The sequence below is a fragment of the Empidonax traillii genome, unplaced genomic scaffold (genome assembly GCF_003031625.1).
Source record: "Empidonax traillii isolate 1590-97213 ecotype Southwest subspecies unplaced genomic scaffold, ASM303162v1 scaffold1658:size157713, whole genome shotgun sequence".
Taxonomy (NCBI): domain Eukaryota; kingdom Metazoa; phylum Chordata; class Aves; order Passeriformes; family Tyrannidae; genus Empidonax; species Empidonax traillii.
In genome coordinates this window covers 11,640-37,131 of record NW_020956851.1, presented here as the reverse complement: position 1 = coordinate 37,131, position 25,492 = coordinate 11,640, and the positions used below count along the sequence as shown (strand labels likewise).

Below are 25,492 nucleotides of genomic sequence, written 5' to 3'. Positions count from 1 at the left end.
GAGGTGGAAGGTGTGTTTTGTTTCGTGTCCACCTGTCCCCAGCCAAACAAGATCACCCATGAGGTCAGGAAAACCACTCCCTGCCTCGTGGGCTCCAGGTGTCCCTTCCTGGTGTGATGCCCCTGCTGGCACTGAGGACAGACAGTTTTAAATCCCTTGCTGACCTGGTGTTTTCTCACCATTGGAGTTGTTTCTGAGGGTCTCTCACTCTAACAAGCACCATCACTAACAGATTTTGCAGCTCAGTTGGTGCCAGATACATTTCAGTGTTATCTGGGTTTAGACAGTAATAATCTATGTAGGTGGTGAATTAAATATCCCTGAGGGAGAGAACAGAGGAGAGGAACTGGGTGTCACGATGACCAAAGTGTAACTCGGTGGAGAGGATGATGCCAGGGCACCTTAGTTTGCAATCTGCATCACAACTGCTGCCAAATTCATCTTCAATTTAACTCTTTGGACTACGTGAGAGACAGCAGGGAAAGACCTGCATCTACCATCTGCTGCTGCCTTTGGTTTGGTTCTCTCCAAACTCTCCAGTGCTCCTCTCTACTTTATCAGATTGCTGTAAAAAAATGAAATTACAGAAAGCAATTACACTCCTGCTACCACACAGTGCCACATGTACACATGCAGCATTTACACATTGTGGCCTTTTGAAAACACCTCATACCTGTGCAACCAGTTTCCAGCTGCCAAGAGAATCCTCATTCTCGGATTTCTTTCACGCAGCTGACATCTCCGCTCTCAACACCGTGTCATTGTTGATAATATAATTTAACTGAGCCTCAGTTGGCACCGGCACATCAATCACTTCTAAAGGCACTTGTGTGCACTTTATTAAAGCCACTTGATTAACTGTCACTTAACTACCCAGAGCAGTCTGTGTCCTTAGCTGGAAACATTAATATGAAATATGGAGCTGCAAACCTAAATGTAAAGGTCAGGCTGCGAGTGAATCCTCATGCATAATGTATCTCAAGTGATAAAAGCCATAATGGTTATCCAATTTTAATGTGGTCAAGCATCCTCAGGCCGTTTTTCCTGCCCCAGGCCGCCAGTGTCCTTGGGAAAACACACCTTCTTTTGGGGTCTGTACTCAAGGAAAATTGAAAAGCTGCGTTTTCTTTCTCGGTTAATGCAAACTACCCATAACCAGCCAGCGCTGAGCAGCGTGCAGAGCTCTGTTCCCTCTTCAAACTGCCCCAAGACAAAGCTGCCAGAAATGAATCAAAGCAAGTGGCAGCTCCCAGGAGCAGATGAAGCCATCAGGGCACAGGTGAGGGTACTTGTGACCTCCCTTTGCTCCAGCTCAGCCTGCTCTGGGAGGGAGCACATTCTGCTGGCTTTGTGATATGGCTTTGCCTTTCCAAATCATCTCAGCTCTTGGTTAACTCAGAGCCTTCCTGTGCTGCTACGGAACCCACTGCAAGTGATCCGAGCGACTTCATCAACTGCAAGACGGGGAAACTCAAGTTAAAAAAAAAAAAAAAAATTAAGAAAGCGTATAAAAGTTTTACTGCCACAGAGGAATAAGTTGCATGGATGCACTCGGGCAAGACAAATGTCTGGGAGATAAGTTTCAAGTGGAATATTACAGAAATAACTTACTGAAGGACTGATCAGCATTAGAATGGTTACACTTGAGTTTTCCTCTCAGTGAGACGCTTCTAACACAAACTTCGTTGCAACCTTCGTCCGTTGAGTTTCGTGACAGGTTGTTGCTCTTGGCAACAGCCTTAGCGTGTTGTGGAAGGCAACAGTGAGCAAAATGTATTTTAATCCATAAAAATGTCAGTCAGTTGTTTTCTTTCGGCATGCACTGTTACCAAGTTGGTTACAACTGGATTTTGCAGGTATAACATGAGAATTAGATTGATGTGGGGGCACAGAAATGTCAGAAATACTGTATATATCCAGTATATTGCAGTACCACTAAGAAGGTTAACAGATAAAAAAGTGAGATCGAGGCAGTGCTGGAATTGCAACCTCCAGAAATGAAAATACCTGCCCTGATTGAAATCCTACTCCAAATCTCCTTCTGTTAGGAGGTTAGGCACCAATTAGGTGACTGTGGCGTGGCATCTGCTGGAGCTCCCAGCTCTCCAATTATTTTGGTGAGGGACTTATAAAGTAGATGAGACTCTCAAGGAACTGACTGGAACTCCTCCAGAACCCCAACCAACTTGTGCAAATTGTTGAGCTGTTTGTCAGAGCAAGCACCTTTATGACCCTCTTTGAACACCGAGATTATTTAATTAGGGAATCCACAGGCAATTACCACCACAGAGTTGTACTCCCCACCCTCCCCTGCAGTCCCTGCCCTCTTCCTGCCCCTCCAGCTGATCCTTCATCTGTGTCTCATTTACAACACCATTCCAAGCAGCCCTTTGGGTGGTTTTCGTAGCCAGCCAGCTCAGAACCCCCTCTCAGCTCCTCACCTTCCTGGCTGAGGCACTGCTCTTTGTAAATGCCTTCCAGGAGGGAAAAGCAATCTCCCCTTTGTCAAAAAGAGGTGATGGATGTGTTGCTGCTTCGTTGTGCTTCATCAGTTCCCCCTTCCTTTGGCAAGGCCCAAATGGCTGTTCACAGTTACAAATAAATGAATCCATTCTGCCTGCCAATTTATGGGAGATGAGTTTTCCCTTACACATCAGATACATGATTTTCTCTACAATATATCTATCAAACATTTGTTTCAATAAAGCTGGTAAATTTTACAGGGCAGCATTTCCCCGAGAAATTTCTTTTTTGTGCGCTGTTTCAGAAGACATTTATAGCATCATCTACCTATGTAACCCTCACGGTTTATTTGGAAAAAACAGCCAGGGATGTCATCTGTGAAAAAAAGAAGTTGTGAAGTCACCGAAGAACGTGTGTCTGTTCCCTTCAAGCAAAACATTTCTGACAGATGTTACAGATTTCCAGTGCTTTGATTTTTTAGCTTCCATTCTTTTCGCAGTCCTTTGCCCCTCAAAGGCTTTTTCTTTGAAGACACTCAAGCCTCGGTAAGCACAAATAATAAATGCACCAATAAATGAAAGCCCCAAACACCTTCAGAATTAGTATCTGGAACTGAAACAACTGCACTGAGCCACTCATGAAGTTTTTGTCCTAATGACAGAGTTTACTGGACCTGCCACACTGTTTAAAGGCTCACTTGCAGGGAAGTTGTTTGATGGGTTGTCTGAAGTTCCCAAGTGTAAAAAGATTTTTTTCCTGGAATGGGAGAACAGCATCCCCCCAACGCCAAATGCAGCCTAACAAATGTGGTTCCCTAAACCTTGCCTTCACTCACCTGCTGCAGCCTCTTTGTTTGCAAACAGTTTGCTGTCAACTGCCGAGCTGATGTCAGAGAACACTTCCTCTTCGTCTCTGTCGGCATCGAACTGAAAAACAGAACCAACAGGCAAAGCTGGCAATCAGACACTTCTGATTCTGTTCACTCCTTGGCTGACCAGCAGAGTGGGAATTCTCAGCCCCAGCCTCCCTGACAGCAACCCTTCTGTTTGCACAATTGCTGGGACGTTCACGTGTGGACAATTTCTTGGAGCAGTTGAGCCAAACTCTTAGGAAAGAGTGAAGTATTCTTGGCGTTCCCCTGCTGAGAGAAAGGAGAGCTTTCCTCACCCTCACACTGGCAGGAGTGTAATGGCTCAGTGATGAATTCATAAAATCAGAAAGGAAAAGCTCCTTTAAAAAGGCAAATAATTAATTTCTGACCATTTTAACCGTTTATCCCCTCGTTTATTCTATGTTTTGCCTGAATTCTGATACTGATTCTCCCAAGTTTTTTCCTCAGCTCTGTCTGACAGGTTCTTTTTCTGGCCAGGAAGAGCCACGACAAAAGGAACTAAGCAACCTTGTTAGTTCTGCCCTTCCTTGAACTGCTGAACATTTTCACCTTTGATAATTATTGGAGGCCTCAACAAGAGGTAAAAGGTTCTCAAGCAACGCTGCTCACAAAGAGCAGTAACACTTGTATTTTAAGCAGGACCTAAATCAACAGGCTGCTTGCTTTCCTCACTGAAAACAAACCCCTACTTGCTTCAAAGTCTTCTGCAACAGAGCACTGATTTCTTTTTAAACAAAAAATCCAGGGTTATTCACAAAAAAAAAAAAAAAAAAAAAGAGAGCATGGCTTCTGGTATGGAAGTTATCCTATGCTTTTAAAAAGAAATACCTAGTTTAGAAGTCAAATTGCATCACTTTGTCCTTTAAGGGCTGCTATTTTCTCGTTAAAAAGTTGTCAATCCCAGTAAGATGAAGAGATCCAAAGGACTGGAATGATTTCCAGGTGCCAGTGGCTACAGATGTCACCAGAAGAACACACAATTGTTATTCAGACTGACTAAGGCAGGGATTTGCTCCTGAAGGACTGAAAACAAGTAAGGACTAGTTTTATTTTACCCTTGGTAAACACTAAATAGAATCTAATAACACTAAATATAAATATAAATATAAATAATACTCAAAGGTGAAGTGCTGCAATACTCCTAAAAAAACCCCCAAAGCAAAACACCACAATGGGGAGTGAGGACAGAGGAGAGGGATATTTCTCTCTAATCCATTTTCTAGTTCTAACAATATTTTCATTCTTTTACACCAAACACTCTGAAATCTCAGATTACTTTATATTTCACCACCCAGAGAAGAAAAACTGCGACTGAAATGACACTGGAGCTCACCAGTGATTTTTCAAATGCTATGCAAGCAGCAGAGGTCACAAATTGCTTATCAGACAGAAATCAGCTGGAGTTATCAACACTGTCATTACAATCCTCAGGGATACTCTGGCTCGGCTCAAATAAACCACTTAACACCTCGGGGGTTTTTAACCATGGGAGTTCTGGAGAGGATTCATCGGTAACTGCAGAGCTCTCCCAGGTCCATCATTAATTTCTCATTAATTAATTTTTTTTCCCCTGTTTTTCTGTTCCCAGTAAGGAGAGCAAACATATCTCCAAATGCCTTTCATTTCCAAATTTTTCTGCATCGCATTCTCCATTTCCTCAAAGGGTCTCTCAGCTTCCAACAGGCATTATCCCCCACCAGGCTTGTAATTTATTAAACTTTTAAAAGCTGAAGGTCCTTTAAACATAGCCAAGCTCTAAATACCAACACCAAATAAACTTTGGGGGCATATTCACTTTACAAAGGGCTGAAAACTCGCACCTTGACAGGTATTACATCCATTCTGCAAGAAGAATGGGAAGACTCAGCTGATGACAGTGCCTGTAGAGCTCCTGGAGCTCCTGTGCCTCTGTTTCTTTTGTTCAAAACTACACAGTTTTCTATCCTCAGCTCCCACAGCCCAGACAGGCACCCTGAATAAATACACAGCAATATTTGTTTTCCAAAAAAGGGTCCAGGAAAGCAACAGCAAGTCCCTCAAATAAGGAAAACTAAACAAAAAAATATATTCAGAAGAACTCAGAAAGAAAAGACATTTCTTCCTATAAATCCCATTTTCTTCCACTGCCAGTTTGCACTTCACTTCAAAGAAAAACGCTGGTGCTGCTGCCAAATGCAGCCAAATATTTCCCTTTGAAGGTCGAGGGCACTTCTCCTGTTGGTTTTTCAAAACATTAAAATACTGTTGTCTAATTACCATGAGATGCCTTGGTAACCACCATTCCAGAGGGCACAGTTTCCCACGTGCCATCCCAATCTTCCGAGGGACAACGGGAAAAGTGCCCGGCTCATTCCAGCTCATTTCAGGTTCTTAAAGCACGAGAACTGATGACTCAGCTGCAAGAACAAGCACAGGGTAACACCACAGGCTCCAGCAGGAGCTGCTGTGGGCGGTTCAGATGCAAAATCCACGCCGAGTTCAGGAAACAATGTGACATTTCTGGTTGGCAAAGAGCTCGGCAGCACGGATAATTCCCTTGTGGCTGCTCAGAACGGAATTTCACACTGGAAGGACTGGAACGTTTGAAAATTCCCAGCTTTTTCTCTTTCCCTTGGAAGGCAAAAATAAATGTTAATTCCCAGCTACGCAGTGCATTCAAATCAGTTGGGATCCAGGATAAATAGGGGGTTTTTTGGAAACAAATGTAGGACAAAATCCCACGGGATTACGGAGGCTGAAAGCGTTTTTTAACTGTCATTAAAAGAAGTGGATGAAGTGGACCTGATTGACATAATTTATTTAACTTTTTAAAAGCTTTTGACAATATTTCTACCCAGAGGGTGTTAAATGAAACATATTTTAGGGAAGAATTAAACAATACAACGAGTGTATTTTAAAAAGTACGATAAATGTTGGGGTTATAACAAATCGTTGGGCAGGCTTAACAAGGAGCTATCACAGAAATTATTTCCACAGTTCTCACTAAGGTGAGCGTGTGAGCTGAAGGTTTTAAAGTCCTCTCTGCAAGAAACACTGCCGTGGTTTCAACTTGGCTAAAAACAGTATTATTGCCCACATTCCAAGTTCTCTCTGCATTTGCAGAGAAGCCTGTTCTCTTCAGCAGAGCAACCACAAAAAGCCCCACAAGGCAGGACACAGTGGGAAACCAGGCAAAAGTGTATTTTTGCATTGCCTAATTGGCACCTTGCAGTGTGGCAGGAGAGGGAGATGACCCTGACATCCGAAAAACTGCATTATTACCACAACACAGTGGATTGCAGAATACAAGAAGAGACAAGACAGGGCTTGCTAGACAGAGCAGAGAATTTGGAAGTGCTGGTGTTGAAAACACGGACGGGAAAGCTTCAGTTTGACATTCTGGTTAAAGCTGGAAGGAGAAATTCAGCTGAGCACATAAGGGAAAAAAAAAATAAAAAGTTAAGGTTTGCCTGAACCCAACGTTATTTTAGCAAGTACATTTTTAACAAAATGGATCGTGGGGTATCACATGCATGAACCACCCTGGATAAAAATAACTGAGTCACAGGGAAAAGATGCCCCATTTTATACGTTAAGTCCTTTATTTCTTTTCCCACCACTGGTGTGACTGACTGTGTTGGCATAAAAAGGGATTAACGGCTGAGAATGGAGACAACAGTTCTTTCCTCACAGCAAATCACAGTGTCTGTTGTGTCTTGTGAGGCTTCTTTTCCTGTTTTACTGCTTAAGCAAACTGCTGAACTGCACAGCTGCCTCCAACCCTAAATGAGGCCGCAGAGCTCTGGGGGAAAATGCCCCAAGTCCAGAATATTCATGGCATCAGACTTTCTGCTGACAGTTCTGACACTTCAGCGGCTTCCACCGTTACAATACCTGAGCATTCACAAACGTGAATAAATTTATCTTCGTGATGCTTTAAAAAAATAAGGGAGTACAACCTCTTCTGTCTCCCCTGCCTTTCATGCAGTCCATCTACAGGAAAGAAGGAACAGGAGCCCAAATAATTGCAGGCTGGTACTGGATGGCAGCACTAGAGGCCAGGTCACTCAGCCTCGTTGTGCCCCTTCGAATCGAAGCTGACAATGATTTCCAGCAGGAAAAACATCCACTTGCCACTTGCATAAGGAAACAGGAATAGTTACCAATAGCTAACAATAGCAACTTCGATGCTAAGTGATAAGATTCAGGAAATAAGGATGTTAAATACTGGAATTATGGAGCACAACCCACCAGATGAGTAATATTTTTATAATACTGCGAGAGCTGAAAGACCCTCCTGATTCCACCCATGTAGCAACCTGCAGGAGCTGACAGGCAAATCTTCTCCGCCAAATGGCAGCAAAATGGTTTGGCCATAAAACCAGCAAGTCCCTGACTTTAAACTCTGCACGGGGAAGATCCACCAGTGGCCATCAGAGCTGGAAATCAGTGATGGAACTGAGGGTAAGAAAGTGTTATTTTGTCCTTTAGTGCAAAGCAAGGCTGAAATGCAGCTGGATGTTCACAGAATCAGTGGCTGTTTAGGACAGGAAAAGTTGCTTATGGGTGCCAAATATTTAATAAAAAAAGGCCCTCCCAGAGATGAGGTATTTTTTCCAAGCTGGTTTCTTAATATATCCCATCTAAATAAGAGAAATTCATCTCCTTTAAGCATCACTTTAACCACAAGAACGAAATTAGAAGCCAATCTTCACCCAAAGGACACAGCTTAATTACCTAAAGATGAACCATTTAAAATAACTTGAAGAATATTTAGGACGTGTTATTTGAAACATCTCTTACAGTGCATGATAACTTGGCCTAATTACTTATCTCAGCTTTAGTTTCAGAAGTGTAAAAAAATTAATTAATTAATTTTAAAACACGTATCAGCTTTCCCAGCACCAGAAAGGGGTAAAATTCAGAACAGTGGCTTTCAGAAAGAGAATTCAGAACAGCTCCTGAATCAGCTTGGCCCTTTCATCCATCCCTGGCCAATTCCAGAGCCAGAGTTTACCTCCTTTTTCAAACTCGTCCACTCCCTTCAAGCCACCCACTGTGTGCAGGAGGCAGCTTTCCAAAAAAAAAAGGCATTTATTTAAGTTGCCATGCTTCCAAAGTTAGGAAAGAACAGAGTGTTGCACTGATGCCGTTCACCTCAGCAAGGAATTCCCACCCTCCAGGTTCCTCTGGCACGTGGCACAGATGGCAAAATTCCACGCTGGGTCATTCCCTGGCACGCAGCTGGTATTCCTGAGGCACTTCACTCCTTGACAGGAACCATCAAATGGGAGGATGGAAACGTTTTGAAGCTCGTTTATGGTGCACGCGCTTTCCCACAGGCACAAATTATTCATCTATCTCCCCCATATCCAGTGGGCACATATTTACAAGCAGTTTGTTTACAGATTCACTTCTAGACAAAAACTCATTTCCATACCTTCTTCAGAATGTCTCACGAAACAGCAACACATAAGCAGTGTTGGGACACACAGTGTAAAACCTGGCAGTGATCAGAACACGAATAAACTTTCTCTAGCTCAGCAGTTTTTACAAGAAACACTTCCAGGCCCTTTCTCACAGCCCAGTTTGCAAAAGAGCTGTCAAATATAGGACAGACACAGAGAGCCCTCATTTTTTTCAATACCAGCTTCCTGTGACTGCAGAGATCTGCTTATTTGTCCCAGGCTTCAACTCCCCTGGAATTAGCAAAAAGGATCCCATCCCTCCTCTCATTTCCCCCGTACAGAAGATTTTTTAATCTTTATATAAGCACATAACATTTCTCTAGGGACAGGCCCCAAGTTAAGGGCAAGACCAAGAGCAAATCCTTTGGAATCAGCACCCCCAAACAAACAGAGAAAAAGCCCAAACCAACAGCTCCAGCTGGGCAGCTTTGTGACGCCACAGCAACTTTGGAGACAGATTATAACTGATATTTTCATCAGCGTTTTGCCAAGTCACAGCCTTCGGATAAAGCTCGTGTTGACGTGCGAGTTCTACAGCAAAACTCCTTTTTTTTTTTAACCAAAACAAGAGGAAAATTTATGTAACACAGCTCCGTGGGGGATTCTCCTGTGACAGTTGACAGCCATTAGGTTCGTTTGATGCTGATGAGGGCAGACAGCTCCTTCCCTCACCCGCAACTGTTTCACTTCTAAATCTGGGCTCCAAACCCCTTGCCAGCTTCAGCTGCTTTTTCTGGGTTCCCTCTACCCCTCTGACTAATCTGAACGTCATTTGAATGTTTTCATAGGCATGGTAAATTCCCTAAAAGGACAAGTGGGATGAGGAAGGTAATCAGAGAAATCTGCATTTCATGTGTGCCACACGATGCTGTTGGAATAAGGACCAGGGCCTTCTTTTAGGATTTTTAGCTTAAGAAAGCCAGGCCTTTTTTTTTTTTCCCCCTTAAATTCACTTACATGCTCTCCCTTTTATAATTTCATCCAGTTAACGTCTCCTCCCCCTGCAGGTAACTAGTGTGTTAGTTATTGTCTAGGTAAACGAGATATAATGTTTTAATATTTGTTCAAAGTTACTGAGACAATAAATGCCATTTCACCAATTTACACAATCCCTGTCCAAACCTGCATTACTACAGTAACACAGCTCACACAGTGTCTAACAGTAGATTACAATTATATTTATTAATCATATTTATATAGTTCAGTGAATTTTTATTTTCTCTTTTGCTCTGTTTATCGATGAAGAACAACACGTATAAAAATCTGAGTTGTGATCCTAAAATTATAACATTCCATCAGACAAGCTGTCCTGCCTCTTGCCCCTGAGCAGAATGGGAACAGCAGTGACAAGGGGCAGGTGAAGACTGAAGAAAAATGTAAATATTTTCGTTCCCTCCTGGGCAATGCTGACCTTGCCTCAAAGATTTACTCCTCTAGGAATGAGGCTGCTGTAATTCTATTTGATGCTGGCCTAGCCCTCACACTGCTCCCATCTTCTTCCTGAAGAGCTAAGTGTGCTTTCCACAGGAGTCACAAAACACCCACAATGAATAAAAACTTCCAAGAACTGCAGTCCTCTCATCCTTAAAACCGGAATTCATCCCAAAACAACAGCCAAGGTTTTTCCCAGGTATATTCTGAGGGACTTACCGTGATGATGAGCCCTTTCTCCTGGAAGTATTTCACCAGGGGGACAGCATTCTGCTTGAAATTCATCAGCCTCCTCTGGGTGGCTTTCAGGTTGTCATCGGGTCTGCCCTGCTGCTCCGCCCGCCTCAGCAACCTCTCCTTCAGCCTCTGACTGGAACAGGCCAGGAACACCACCAAATCCGGGCTGCAGATCTGGGGAAGGAGCAATTCACAAGTCTCATCATTAGGCTGGCTGTCCGTCACTGCTACACCCATTGTATTTTGGAAGGGAAATCTGCAGGTTTAAAGGAGGGGTTTTGTTGATCTGATGTGGGGGTTGATGGATCTGCTTCACCTGAAACGCTAATGAAAAAATATTCAATGAAAAAGATTTTACCTCCCACCAAAAACCTTCCCTAGACTGTGCTCATCATATGCATGACCAGAGGGTTCCCCTTAGCTGATTTATATAAACTCTTTATTATAAAACTCTTTATATCCAACTCCTTCTACCCAAGGATGTTAAATTGCACAAAGACAACCATATTCCTGGTCTGAGTAGTCAAAACTTCCCAGTTGGACAACCTGGAAAATTAATAGCCAAGTTTTTTTTTTTTTAAAAAATAAAAAATCAAAAATCCCAGCTAGCTGGGTTTCTGTCATTTGAGGAAATACAACTTTAAGCACGGTCTGGCCTTTTTTTACTGTCAGTCTGAGCAGAAAAAGGTCCTTAAGGAAGCCAAAAGAAACAAAAACGACTTTTTGCAGCCCCGGGGTGATGCTCATCAGCCTTCACCAATGAGGTCACCACCAGAGCAGGGAGGAAGCAGAAAGTGGGGGAAAAAAGCGAAGCCTTTTTCAACCAGTGAAGGGCAGCCTGAGAGCAGCACCAGCCACAAGAGGACGGTGGCCTCTTCATCACTGCAGAAAATGAAAGAGGATTTTAAAGAAAATCGAATTATTTTTTACACACATTGCAGATGATTGGAGGCACGAGCACACAAACCACAGAAAGGCTAGCTCTGGTAATTATTTCTGAGTAATTATTAGATTTTGGAACAATTAACCTTAGAACCTATTATTTTGAAATAAGTGCAGTGGGAGAGAAGCCCTCTCCTACCTCTGTGTCAACAAACCCAGAGTAACTTCTCCTTCCCTTTGCTGTAAATACAGAACTGACAGAGTTACTCTGCCCTTCCATGCATGAATTAATTATGACAGTTAATTCTACTACCACACAGCAGCTTTAAGGCACATAATTATTCACATGAAAGACTCTGAAAGTTACTTTCTGAAAGAAAACACTGCAGATTCCAAAGCCTGTTAGGTGATGGAAACTGCACAAGTCACTTCACGTTTAAGAAAATGGAAAGGATTCCCTGGCCTTAATTTCCTTTTTTCCCCCCTAACTGTAAAATGAGGGTAATGACGAGATACAACCTGGACAAATAATTAATTAGTTAGGTTTAATTATTTCCTTTTGCTTTTAAAAATGGAAAGTTCTCTTTCAGGACAGAACCCGAGTACTGTTGCTGTTGGTTTTTACAAGTTTTTTACAAGTAACAGCAACAACAGCAAAAGGACACCCTCAGAATCCCAGGAATTAAGACTACTTTTTATCCTGACACTCTGAGTAATTCAAAATACATTTCACTCACAGAAACAAAATGTCAAGGAAAACAACGTTTTAAAACTCTCACTTCGAGAAGCCTGGCTTCAAATGAAGTAAAAAAAAAAAAAAAGTAATTCAAGCACATTTGAGGTAGGAACACAAAGCAGATTCTGATTCTGTGGTGTGCCCATGAATTCATCTCTGACCTGCAGAACACGCACCTTTATCACCAGAAAGTGGCTGAAAAACCACGTAATAAACACAAGATGCACAAAAAAAAAAAAAAGGGTAACATCTCTCCTCCATCCTCGGGCAAACGGGCCTACGAGCACTTAATTTATTCCTCCTACGTGCATTGCCATCCTCCAGGATGCAACCTTGAAATGCTACTGATGTTCCACTCCTGGTTTTCTGCTTTCATTTACCTCGGCAAGACCTGCTCAGAAACACTCTGAGCCGGAACACAACGGGCCAGGGTGAATTTATGGACAGCTGGGATTCCTCCTCTAGAAACACCCCTAATTCTCCTAAGGAAATGCGAATACAAATTGCTTTTTTTTCCAACAAAGAAAAACCTTCTCTGCGACTCATTCGAAAAAGAAACTTCTTTTTCAAACTCGGAACGAAGTGTTGTTGAGTTTCATGGCCGGGGAATGAGTTTTATTCCCAGCCACGGCTTGTAGGAAAGGTGCAGAGAAGCATCACAGCCGGGAGGATTGGATTCCTTCCTGCTGATTCCCCCAGCTGATGCTTTTAGTCATGTCCAGAAAGGCCTGAAGAGGTAGGCTGGTTATTGGATATTGAAGAGCATATGGCACCAACTCAGAATGAAAAACGGAGGATGTGGGTACATCCTCTCATTTTTTACAAGAGTAGATTACTAGGAGGTAAATCCTGCTCTCTTTGGGTCTGAATCTCCTGCCTGAACTGGAACCAGGAGTAAATTGAGAATCGTTCTATGCAAGGTGATGGTGTTGTTGACATTAAACAGTGTAAGTGGAGAGATGCTCTCTTTTCTCTGGGGATCTTTTCTACATCTCCTCTTGTTAGTGAGAGTAGCGTGCTTGTTTGCTAGAAATAAGATGATTACACTCTCTCTCATTAGTCCTCATTAGGCAAGAGAGGAAAATGCCGTGTTCCTTAATTCCTGGTATGTTCTAGCAGATACTCCTGAGCAAGCTGATAGCTCATGACCAATTGCCAGTAATTTAACAGGGCATTTCATTCTTACTGGTAAAGGTTACTGGCAAGCAAGTTCATGTCCATGGTATGTGTGCTGTCCCTTGTAATTACTGATTTCTTTTTCACAGTTCCATCTCTGGTGGCTTACTGGACTGCCTGCATAGTTTTTTTTTCTCGTTTTAAGAAAGCAAAATCACGAATCTCGTTGTCAAAGAATGAATCCTGTAGGTAGAATGTTTTTCTGGTAACTGCTTCTCAACCACACTCACAGTGCCCAAGAAACAACTTCCCAGCAAATTGCCCAGAGCACGTAATTAGCCCTCCTGGTGATTGAGAGAGACTGGTGTGTTCAGGGAGAACTGATTCAGATTTCCAGCAAACTGATAAAAACCCCTGTCTGTAAATTGAATGCTAACGAGGCAAAGAAAGGGCTGAGCAGACCTCAGCTCCAGAACCACTCATCAGAAACCTCCATCTGCTCTCAGGTCACAACACCTGGTCCTCTCCTGAGGAGCAGCAGAGGATGATGATGAGTTCTCCTTCAGCCAGTCTGCCTGGCAGAGAAGAGCCCTGCTCCAGGAAAACAGCAAACCTGAGCTCCAGGAAAACAGCAAACCTGAGCTCCAGGAACACAAACAGCAAACCTGAGCTCCAGGAAAACAAACAGCAAACCTGAGCTCCAGGAAAACAGCAAACCTGAGCTCCAGGAAAACAAACAGCAAACCTGAGCTCCAGGAAAACAGCAAACCTGAGCTCCAGGAAAACAAACAGCAAACCTGAGCTCCAGGGCCTCTCACCCAAGCAGAGAATGGAACCACCACCTGTCTTTCTCTGGAGATTGCTCCAGCTTCCAGGGGGAGAAGGCAGATGATGACAAGAACATTCCACGGGCTTCCTGGTCAGGCTTGGCTTCAGGAAAGCAAAACCCACAGGGGTCAAAGACAGCAAAGCAGAGCGCTGATGATGTGGCAGCACTCCCACTCCTCACACTGACCACCAGGTACTCATTCAGCAGGGCATCAGTCCCTGGATCAGTGCGTGGAGATTTAGGAGAAGGAAGTTGAGGAGATGGAATGAAGACGCAGATCCTTTCCCCTTCAAGATTCCCCACGAGGCTGCACTGACTCGCCCAGCTGTTGTGGAGTCCTCCCTCCTGGCCAGTGACAGTGGGTGTTGTGAGAGCTGCATTTTAAGCAAACTACACCTGTGCAGCTTGTTCCCAAGTCAGTTGAGATCAATACACCAGTCAGAGGCATTTCAGTGCAGTGGCACTGGAGAGGAGGATGTTCAGACTGCTTCAGCATGCAGGGCCTGCAGCTGACTCGCTGAATATCAAACTGATGGGTTAATGGTAAATAAACCATCTTCTCCTTGGCATTGTCCTTGAAATCTGAACACCTTTCTACTATTTGCACTCGGCAGAGGTCATGGAGAGCTTAGAAAGTTTGTGATTTAGGATCAAAGTGAATATTTCATGTTACATCAGCATTCAAAATCTCAAATGCATCAGTATTAAACCTGCCCTGCTATGCAGAAGGATTTCAAAATGATCAAAATGCAGAAAATATCCTGTATTTCAGAGAGATACATCGACTGCAAGTCCTATTTGATTTTAAGCCATTAAAATTCATGTTTCCTTTTTTTTTTTTTTCTTTCCCCCCCACAACTTGGAACTTCAGGGCTTTATTAAAAGCACACCCATCAAAAGCATTGGCAGCCTTGACTCTGCTCCCTGGAACTGAGAAATGAGAGGGAAAGGCAACAGCCTAAGACTTCCAATGAGAGAATTTACTCATTAAAACTCTGTTTTCAAAGGGAAAAATACAGGCCTGGTTTCACCTTGGCTAAAAAATTTCCAAGAGAACTGAAGTGGAGCTCTCCCAGGCTGAGCACTCTGAAAAATCTGCAAACATCCCTGATGCCAAGCTTACAGACTTCCTTTCCTGCTCAGAAAACAGGGATGACAGGAACAGTGACACCGATAAAACTCCTTAAAAAAGCAGAAATTCAATGTCAGATCCCTGAGATGTGTAAAGTGCTCTCTGATTCACTTGTCCCAGACTGACAGCAGGGCTGGGGAGCAGCGTTTGCGACTCCTGGTTCGTAGATGCGAGCAGAGAAATGCTGGGAGTGCTGCAGATGATACATTGCTTTATCTTGAGCACTTCAGTCACCCAGATGCAACGTGGTTTGATACAATCCTGCCTAGCAACGTGCTGAGGACTCACTGTCCACACCGCAGTCTGCCAACACAATAAGGAAGAAAATCATCATCTTCCAGCTGTACCTTATGCATGGGAATGTTTGCATCGTTTGTTTTGCTTTGACTCCTTTACTAAAAATAACATTTTTTTTTTTCCCAGAGAGATGTTCAGCTTCTGGATGAGTCGAAGGGATAAAAATGTTCTGGTAGCAGCAAGAGCAATTACCGGTGAAGTTTACCAAGCAGTCGTTATCACCATGTGTTTCTGTAACAGATTGTTGTGTTGTGTCTCTTTATGATAAATTGGGTCCCGATAGTTTCTCACACAGGAACGACATATGTGTAATAAAACAATGTAGACTTCTTAGGACCAGTAACCACCAGACATTTCTTGAACTATGTCAGGTGTTTGTAGCTTGTTTTGTTTATATTCTTCCCATTTTCCTCCCATTTGTTCCAGCCTTACCTGCTCTCTCAGTATCCTGTGCTGCTCCTCTCCATTTCCACTCACTTTAATAACTTGCTCCTCACATTCCCTCCCACCCCCCCAGTTTATTTTTGGTCTTACTACACATCCTCTTGGAGATTGTGTTTGTGTAAACAGTGGCAAAGGATCTTCATGTGTCACACAAACTTTTCTGCTGTTTTCAGGTACTTGAGCGTTGCACTGGTCTCAAAGGGACCACCTTTGAGCATTCACCCAGGACAAAACCAGTGACAACAATCAGTCTGTTCTTACTCAGAACTCTTCATTGACAGGTCTCAGGGTTCCACAGGGGATGTCTCTGTGAGAACAAGGCCCATGTATGATTGACCACTTGTGGGATTTCACCCTCCTCTTCAAAGGATGCTCCTAATTAAAATTGTCTTGCTGCTTAATCACCAAAACTTAGCTGAGATTTCAGCTATTTCTCATCTTGTGGCTAATGAGAGCAATTCTGTTCTGTGCTTCTCCACACTGCTGGAAAGAAACCCCCCCCCCAGCATCTCTAATTGCAGACCTACACAAATTATCACCCCAGCTAATTACTGAATTCTCCACAACTCGATTGCACTTCCCATCGAGGACTCTCTGAGTGCCTGGGAAGTGTCAGCGTGTTTAATGTGAACAACCTGACGTGCCGTGGGTCACCCTCAGCCTCAGCCTGGGAGGGAAAATGAGCAGCACTGCTGCTGATAGTCCCCATTTCCTTCCCACAAGGCCTTCCTTCTTTATGTGTGCAGCATTATAGCTTACTAAACAAAGAGTTGTAAAGAAACAACGAGCATATTTTATGTCTTTAGACTATAAATGCAAGATAAAACACTGATGCATGAAGCGCTCCTGGATTTTTTTCGAGACTTAGGGATTGATCCATCTTTCAGGCACAATCAGGCCTTGAGGAGCAGGATTCAGCCAATCCCAACTGACTGGAAAGGAAGGAACTCTCTGAGAATACAGCCCAAGTGTTTTTATCTGCTTTCCCTCCGCAGAAAGAGAAGCTGAACCTGGGACGACTCAAAGCACTCAGTTCCTGTCACCACTTCGGGTTTCGTGTCCCCCTTTCTTCCATCAAAAGACAACATCAGCACAAAACTACAGCCCCAAGAAATGCACAGGACTCCCACTGTCACATCTTATACTGGACAAATTAAAATGGCAGAAGGAAATGATTGTTAAGCCATCATTTCTGCTGCTTCCCTTATAAAACAGTCTCCTCTTCTGGTTAATCGTGAGGAGATAGCGCTGGCAGCCATCGCTATTTCCTGTAATAACTATTTTGCCTGTTCCCTTTAATTTCCTCAATTCAGCCTTCTAAATTTTGCCCAGAATAATACCTTGTAAAAGCCCACTAATGAAATGCCTCATTAGCTGCTTTGTCTCATTGCTCCTGCCTTGGCAGTGCCGCTCAGAGCTCCGAGCCCAGCACCAGCAACTGCGAAGGGCTCTGGAATGCTCTGCGTGGAGGCACTCAAAGAGTTCAGCTCTGAAACTGCAACCTTTGCTTGTGGCCATAACTGTTCTGCGAGCAGTGCCTCGTAAGAAAACGATAGAAACTTGTTTGTTTTTCCACTCAGCATAGGTATTTTTAGCTTGGTTTAAAATATGCCCATGGAAGCAGCACGTGAATACACTCAAGGAAGCAGTTTCAGCTGACTAAACCTTAGAACTGTAGTGCAGAACAAACAAAATGAGGCAATTTTCTAAAGAAAGAGCGTAATTTCTGGTTTACGAAAACTTGCAGGAGATGAGCAGTTTTGACTCGTATTTTATTCGACTTTTCAGTGCGCTGCAATAAACCTGAGATTAAAAGCATTGTGAAGGCGTGTACTGCTTTAAGCCTGCTTCTCTTAATTTAGATTAAGCAGAACAAATAGATACGGAATTATGGTTTCCCCTTTTCTAAATCACTAAGATACAAAACAAAATTCCCCGCTGGATTTCATGTTTTCTTCTCCATCTTGCAAGGATTCTCATTAGTGAGACAGTAGCCTTGGATTACTGGTTATATTGTCCCATTTCCTTTTTGCAGAATAGTCTGCCTTCAGACAGGACAGAACATAACATAAAGCAAAAGAACAACCTTCTGTCAACCTGTAATTATGTGCTTGCAGAGACTTAAAGAGCAGTGCTCTTTCTTGGAACCTGACTGATGATTTCCACAAGCTTAACCGGTGTAGAGATACCTGAAATGATTTTAAGGATATTTCAAGAATAAAAAAAACCGATTTCTTACTTGGTCCTCAAAGGAGATTGCCTGGGCAACATCTCTGGGAAATCCATCGATCACTATCCCCTCTTCATCAGGGATCTGCATTAACCTCTGCTTTATCTCAGTGATGGTGGTTTCCTTGCACGGAGAGAAAAGAAGTTGGTTATTTGATATTGTAAAGGAAATTTTCTTGCTGATGCACGTTAATGCAGCACGTAGATACTGCATACAGGATACCTGAGGGGCCAGCTCTCCCGTGGTAATGATTTTGGCGATGAGGCTCCACTTTCTGTTGCTGCTGGTGCTGTGGATCTTCTTCCTCAGCAGTTCCCCCACCGAGATGTAGCTGAACCCGTAACGCTCGGCTATTTTCAAACTCTGCGTGCCTTTGCCGCTCCCTGGGCCACCTGTTGTCAACGGGAAGCCAGGCATTAAATCAACCTTTCACCTGAAGAGCCCAATCACACCTGGAATCTTTGCTATGACCACCCATAACTCCAGCCATTATTAGAGTCAATCTTGCCTCTCATCTACCAGATCACAAAGGTAACGGTTTGGACTAGGAACTTAAAAAAAAAAAAAAAAATAATACAAAGCTAGTGGCAAAATTAAAACAAATGGACTCTTTTAGGCTGGACCTCATTTTATAAAGTTTTTCTCTTTCTGTAGTAGAGGAACAGAAAATGAACTTTTCCCTTCTTGAACTCCATGAATCCAAAGACAGGGCCAGATAGTCTGAACTGCACTCATGTCAGAAAGAATCATACTTAGCTCAATAACCCAGTTAAACCACTGGACTAGTCATGAAGTGAAACTAATAACATCTGCTCCTAAACGTGCTTGCATGACTTTCTGAGGTCTCCTAATTTTACAATACAGAAAAATATTAAATAATCAGCCGAGATGTTTCCATAGTGATTCGGTACAAGGACTTTTATTGAACCCTTCATACTCCTGGTGTTGATGCTTGAAGCATCTCCCAGAGGAGCAGTCTGTGAGGTTCAGCTTGCTGGACAACCTGAGGAGACCCTTCAAGAGGTCCAATAGGTATCAGAGTCCCAGGAAACAGCTCCATCCCACTGGAGGAAAAGCTGAAGTGAAGCTCAGCTGGACAGCAGAAGCAAGAATGCCTCTAAAACAATCAGAACTACGAGGAAATGTCACGATGTGACGAACAGAGAACCTGGAATCCAGTATGTAAAACCAGGGAACAAAAATAACTGCTTATATAGAGAAAAGTGTGTGCTACTGGACAGCAAAGCACACCCAAACCCAACCTTTTGGTAATGGTTCCCAGCACTGAGTAGCTCTAGTCTGGGGAATTCTCTGTGAGAACACTGAATTTTATTTCAACAGACAAAGAATTAAGATTAAAAAGATGTATTTCCTATGAACTTGAAAAAAACAGGGCAACACAATGAAAGTAAAAGCATAAAAGAGCTGAAAAAAAACCTGCTTGAAACAAGCAGATGGACTTCACACTCCAGTCAGGGAGAGCTTTGCTTTGCCATTAAAGAGAAGCAGAAAAAACCCCCAAAACACACTTTGGCACTTCTGTTCTTCCAATTGGAATTGAATAATCAGAAAGTAACTAATGAAGTGTTTGCTTTAATGTTCATAAACTTTCCCCCCCAGTTTGTTTTTCTCAGGCCAAATCTATCCCTTTACAACATCCATTTACATTCTGAGGGGAAACATGCAGGTAATAGAATAATAAAAATAAGGGAAATATAATAATAAAATAAGGGAAAAGGGATGGGACAAAATTACTTCCTGCAGGAAATCATTGTAATTTACTGAACTGTGTATCCATTCCTGATCCTTTGATAAATCACACTGACAAACTGTGTCATAAGAAAGGAGAACCAAATCACTTTTGGTTTTTGTTCTTTTCACTTATTCTGAGATTATGCAGTGTTCAAGAAAAGTGGGATTATTTTACATATTTCTAGAAGATGTCTAGGCCAGGGAACACCTGTTGCATCTAAAATTCTCTTTGCTAACGGGTCTCCAGTGAAGATCTGTGTGCCCAAAAAGTTTTACTGAAGCAGCTGTTTTAATCTAGTTTTGTCACCAGCAGTTCAAAATTTCAATTTTGTTGTAAATTCAGAGTGAATTCATCTTACAATAAGATTTCTGTAAACACTTTTGCCTTTAAAATCTGTATTTAACAGACCAAGAAGCAGCTGCTTGCTGGCAGCACTGCCTTTGATCCAGCCTTTTAAGCTTTGCTCACCAAAGGAAAGTGTATTCTTTTAGAGTGCAGGTTTTTAACAAAGAGGATAACAGATTTCATAAAGCAAAGATGTTGTAAAAACCTTTCTGGAAGCACTAAAAAGATCCTGGGCTAAAGCACCAATAAAGAAAAGTTCATCTATTATGTGAAGCAGAGGACAGGTCTTTAACTTCATTTCAGTCCCTAACAGTGAGTGGCACCACAACCTGAGCTAGGCAGGATGGTTTGTTATCACTTAATTGACATAACTGTGTTGCTTAACTGAATTTCTTGTTGCCATTTTACCCAAAATGGAAAATGTGCAACACGTTTTGCGTGTGCAGTCCTTGCCTCTTGAAATTAATAGTACACTGTTTTTCTTTTTTCCTCTTTTATTTGGTATATGAATTATTCTTTCATTCATCCCATGTGCTTTCTCGATGGCAGGTTGAATTTGGGAGGAGAAATCTTCTTGATGCTGTACAAAAAAGCCAATTAATTGGGATGAAAGAAAGGCAGGGCTTGTTTCTCCACCTAATTGCAACCTTTGTGGCTCAGCGGGGCGTGGAGAGATTTGCACGTTGAGATCTGTAATTCTGAGGCGAGAGACTAAGAAAATTCAAATGCCCCAAGCGATTCCTTTGGCCTCCCACGAATACCTACAAAAATGCCAGGTTTTCTGGTTTTTTAAAGATATTCCAGTAGCTCATTGCAGAGAACTGCTGGCTGCACAGGGTTCTTCGAGAGTCCACTCCGTGGCACAGAGAAGACACCTCTACTCCCTTTTCCTACACCACTGCTCTCTGTTCTGAAAGCATTATCTCTCTTTAATACCAATAAAGCTTTACAGGCTAAAAAATGGAACTGCCCATCACCTGGCACCTGTGCTGGAGCTCTTTAAACCATTCACAGAATTAGGCCTGGCAGTAAAATTTCTGAAGGCAACTTTCCCCACGTGACAAAGAAACCAGTTCAAAGAAATTCAGTACAAACCCAGAATAAACCACTGATTTAGGCTTAAACTGCAGGTGTTTTTTAGTAATAAATTATTAAAGGCTGGAAAGTACAAGTTGCTTAGAAAGGCCACTAAACAGCTCCCAAGAGAGGACCTGGGGAGAAAGCACAACTAACTAACGCCTGCAGTTGGGATGCCATTACCTCAGCATCAACAATTTCCCGCTCCTAACCGGGCAGACCAAAAAAATCGTGTTTAAATTCACGTAGGCAATCAGTGCATTTGCAGCACAAACCAACAGAGATAAAAGTGTGTAAACCCACCCCCTTTCCTACCTATGACAAGGATGATCTTGGGGCGAGGTCTGGCGGGGTCGAACACGTCGTACTCCTCGATCAGCTCGGCGGTCTCGGACAGGTCGGTGTCGCTCTCGATGGAGAATTGCTGGATGGGGGGCAGCCTGTCATAGCGCCGGTACGGGAAGTTGGGATTGTCAGGCAGCACTGCAAAACAGTGAGAGACACTGGAAACTGCAGAACAGGCAGCGAACTCTAACTCTGCTCATCTGTGTACACAGATTTAAATGACCATAAATATCGCATAATTTCCCCCTGCGGCTGCTGTTGCTGTATCAAACATTCCCCGCCTCTGTTTAGCTGACTGATTGAATTGCAACCACTCAAGAGTCGTTTTCACCTTCAGGAGCGCATCAGGTGCTGTGTGAACATCTGCCTGCAGCCCCCAGAGTTGGGCAGAGGCCCCTGAACAGCAAAGCTCTGCACGGTGCAGATGAGCTGCACTGCCAAGCAGGACCCTTTTGGTGACACACTCGCTGTACACAGGCACAGCGTTCCTGCTAATTAGTGAAATGAAACGCTGCGTGGCAAGGAGGAATAACTATGGCAACTGACAGATGAGCTAATTGCTCTTTGTTAACGTTACAAATAAAATAATTACAGGTATCGGTATGGCATCTGCTCGGATTTTCTGAGATGCACCTTTTCCTAAGGGTTTATGATTTGCGTGGTATTTAGGAAATTAGCGGGTAGCTCCAACATGAACCAGGAAAACCACTGAAGTTGGTATGTTTGTCATCCACAAGAACCAAATAAAAATACAAGCCAAGTGCACTGATCCAATCTGCCTCTATCTTTGCAAATGTTTGAAGCAGGTTATGAGAAATCTCTCCACTAAAGGTTTACACAGCAAACATCCATCATTTGGCTGCAGAGTGATCACAATTTCCTCTCCTGCCCAGCATCCGCTGTGGAAGGAGAAAAACAAATGCCAGAACGCAAGGAAACAGAATTCTTGACTCCTTTGCCTGTGGAAAATCAGAATGAGGCGCAATCTGCTACAAAATAATTCAGCAGTGGATGGAAAACCACACACCGTACGAGAGATGTATTTTTACATTTAATACATTACCATTCCTGAGGAAAGACCTCCTGGGTTGTCCTCCATTGAGGGGAGGCAAAGTCTTCTTTTCTGGGCTGACAAAAGTGTCCCATTTCACTTTTTCTGGCCCTCCAAGCTCTTTCACTTTCTGCAAACAGCTTTCCAAATATTCAACGGGGTCATCGGGCTTGTAGCACATTAATCCATTCAACAGGCTCTGAAACGTAAGATCAGAAACACACACTTACCATGGGAGACGCCAGGAAAAAAAAACCAAGCACCTTTACTTCGCCTCTTCCTTTCCACAGAGCAGTCCCACATTCCTTGTACATTCGGATTCTCCTTTTCAAGCCAACACATAAAAACCAAGGCCTGCAAAAATCGTCCCATTTCGGTTTGCCAGTGTCGTAAAAATGACTCAGAACGGGAAGCTCGTGGCTGTGTCTTTGCATTTGTCTGTCTGCACTGTGATGAAACCTGAACCTAGCAAAAAACCCTCTGTATTTTTCTCAGAACAACCACTGCCAAGGACAGGCAGAGCAACCCAAGCTAGAGAGCCCCAAAAGTTACATATTCTTTGTAGTCTTTGACCTCACTAAAATGCATCTTTTCCTTCAAGGCCAGGGCACTCACAAGTACCTCATTCATATTCTTGTCAACACACAGGCGATGAAAAAAAAGGGGGGTTAAAAATCACGAGAAATACTCAAATATCATCTCGATCAGGAAAAGAAAACCCCAAACCCACCCCCCCGAAATTCATAGGTGGTTCCTGATTTCATTGATCAGGAATTCGAAGCCCTCTCCAGAGAATTAATTCTGCATCCACCGTAGCCACGAGCGCCGAGGGGAGCGTGGAGGAAGCACTGCCAGGCCCTCCTCCGACGCATGGGAATCGATTTTCCCTGACAAAGTGACACATAAGTCATCATCTCACCTCTCCACAAGAGCGCTGCAACCAGCCCTCCCTGAGCAATAAATGCCTTTCGGGGTGATTCCCCTTCCTTTGTGCTCTTCCTAATCTTTGTGTGAATAAACTTGACGGTTAGAGCTGGTATTAGTAGTAAACACAAACAGCTCCGATTCAGGACTTGCTCAGTTGTTATTTACAGTTTATACAGCGACTGTTATTTACACACGTTTGGACTTATAAAATAGGATATCATTTCTCTGCATCCGTGCCCTTACGATACTGCTGAACTGATCACAGCAGCTAGCCATGGATTTGTGCAGAAGACAGGCACCAATTTTTAAAAATCTCTAGCTCAAGCTCGGAGCCTCCCCAGAAAACCAGCTCTGTCTGCATCTCTCGTTAAACCATTCACACTCCGGCTGTGTTATTAAAACATTAGCGTGGCTCTGCGTCCCGTGATTTCCAAACGCACAGAAAAACGCCTCTCCTCAGCCCAGTCAAGGGTAAAAACGCGTATGTGTTTGCGTGCCTTTTATATAGATTTACAGGATGTCTGATTCAGAGACCAAAAAAAAAAAAAAAAAAAAAAATCCACGCCGCACAGCCAAGTAATCCCCAGCCATCAGCAGCAGGTAACTTGCGGGAAGCTAAACGAAACCTCGCTGAACACTCGTGCCTTTTTTTTTTTTTCCCTTCCATCCCCCCTCAGACCGCAGGGCGATGCCCCCCGCCCGCATTTGCCCCCACGGACACGCGAGTGGTGCCGCAGCCCGGCGGCCGGAGGGGCGCGGCCGCGGGGGCTCCGCGGGTGGGCGGCGGGCAGAGCCCACCCGTGCCGGGGCAAGCGCGACCGCCCCGTCCTTCCAGCCACCTTCAGCATCCCCAGCCCTGCCCGCCCGGCGCGGAGCAACCCCCCGACGGGGCGGAAAACGCCGCCACATCCCCCCCCCCCCGTCCCCCTCCCCGCGCCTCGCCTACCTCGAAAAGCTGCGGGATCTCCCTGCGGGCCAGGTACTCCTTGGCCTCGCCCGCGCTCATCCCGCCAGCCGGGGCCGCCGGGGCAGCCCCAGCCCCAGCCCCGCGCTCGGCTCGGCGCGGCGGTGCAATGCGGGAGCCTGGCGAGGAGGAGGAGGAGGAGGAGGAGGAGGGAGGCAGGAGGGAGGGAGGGAGGCAGGAGGGAGGGAGGCAGCCGCCCGCCCCCTGGCCCCGCTGCACGGAGGGAGCGGGAGCGCGTTTTCCCCCCGCGGGCGGAGCGGGAGCGCGCAGCCTGCCGCCCGAAGTTTGGGGATGAGGAGGCGGCGAGGGGCTGAGCCTGGAGCTGATCCTTGGGCTGTGTCTGGCCCCGAGCCTCGGGGAGCGCTCCGACCCCCGGGCTGTGCTCCGGGGAGGCGGCGGGCAGGGCTGGGCGCTGCTGGAGCTTCCCGCTACAACGCGCTCTCTGCCCGCCCTTGGCACGGCTTTCTGGATTTTGGAAGAGCGAGACGCTTCGCGCACGTCGGGCTGGCGAAAGGCCACGAGCATCAGTGATCTGTGATCGGCGGGCCACGGGAGGAGACCTGGAATTATCCCTGGTGCAGCCTCCCGGCTCAGGGCAAGGGCAGCTCTTGAGGTCAGATCAGGTTGCTCAGGGCTTTTATCTGGTCTCACCTTGCAAAACCTCCGAGGATGGAGACTGAAGAGCCTCTCTGAGTAACCCGTGCTTGGCTGGCCTGGACATGAGAAAGGGTTTCCATCTGTTCAGTTAGGACCTTCCACGTCTCAGTTTGTCCCTTGCCCACCATTGCAGCACTGTGAAGAGCCTGGTTCTGTTTTCATGACAACCTCCTATCAAGTCTTGGAGGGCTGCTGTGAGGTGCCCTCTAAGCCTGCCAGAGGCTGAACAGTTCCCTC

General features: G+C 44.4%; 1 protein-coding gene across 2 annotated transcripts in view; it reads right to left on the bottom strand.

Annotated features, from left to right (window-relative positions):
• The window catches only part of AK5 (adenylate kinase 5), a 42,971-nt gene extending 18,100 nt beyond the window's left edge, over positions 1-24,871 (bottom strand). Inside the window, exons 1-7 of one of the 2 annotated variants that reach the window (XM_027908227.1) lie at positions 24,581-24,871; positions 22,720-22,906; positions 21,627-21,794; positions 18,359-18,528; positions 18,146-18,259; positions 10,453-10,644; positions 3,299-3,389 (exon numbers count right to left, since the gene is read on the bottom strand). In XM_027908227.1, coding sequence (XP_027764028.1) covers positions 3,299-3,389; positions 10,453-10,644; positions 18,146-18,259; positions 18,359-18,528; positions 21,627-21,794; positions 22,720-22,906; positions 24,581-24,640 — 982 coding nt within the window. In that variant the 5' untranslated portion in view covers positions 24,641-24,871. Of the gene's footprint in view, positions 1-3,298; positions 3,390-10,452; positions 10,645-18,145; positions 18,260-18,358; positions 18,529-21,626; positions 21,795-22,719; positions 22,907-23,322; positions 23,377-24,580 lie in introns of those variants that run through there. The other variant, XM_027908228.1, reaches the window with a different exon arrangement.
• Between the last annotated feature and the right edge of the window lie 621 nt (positions 24,872-25,492).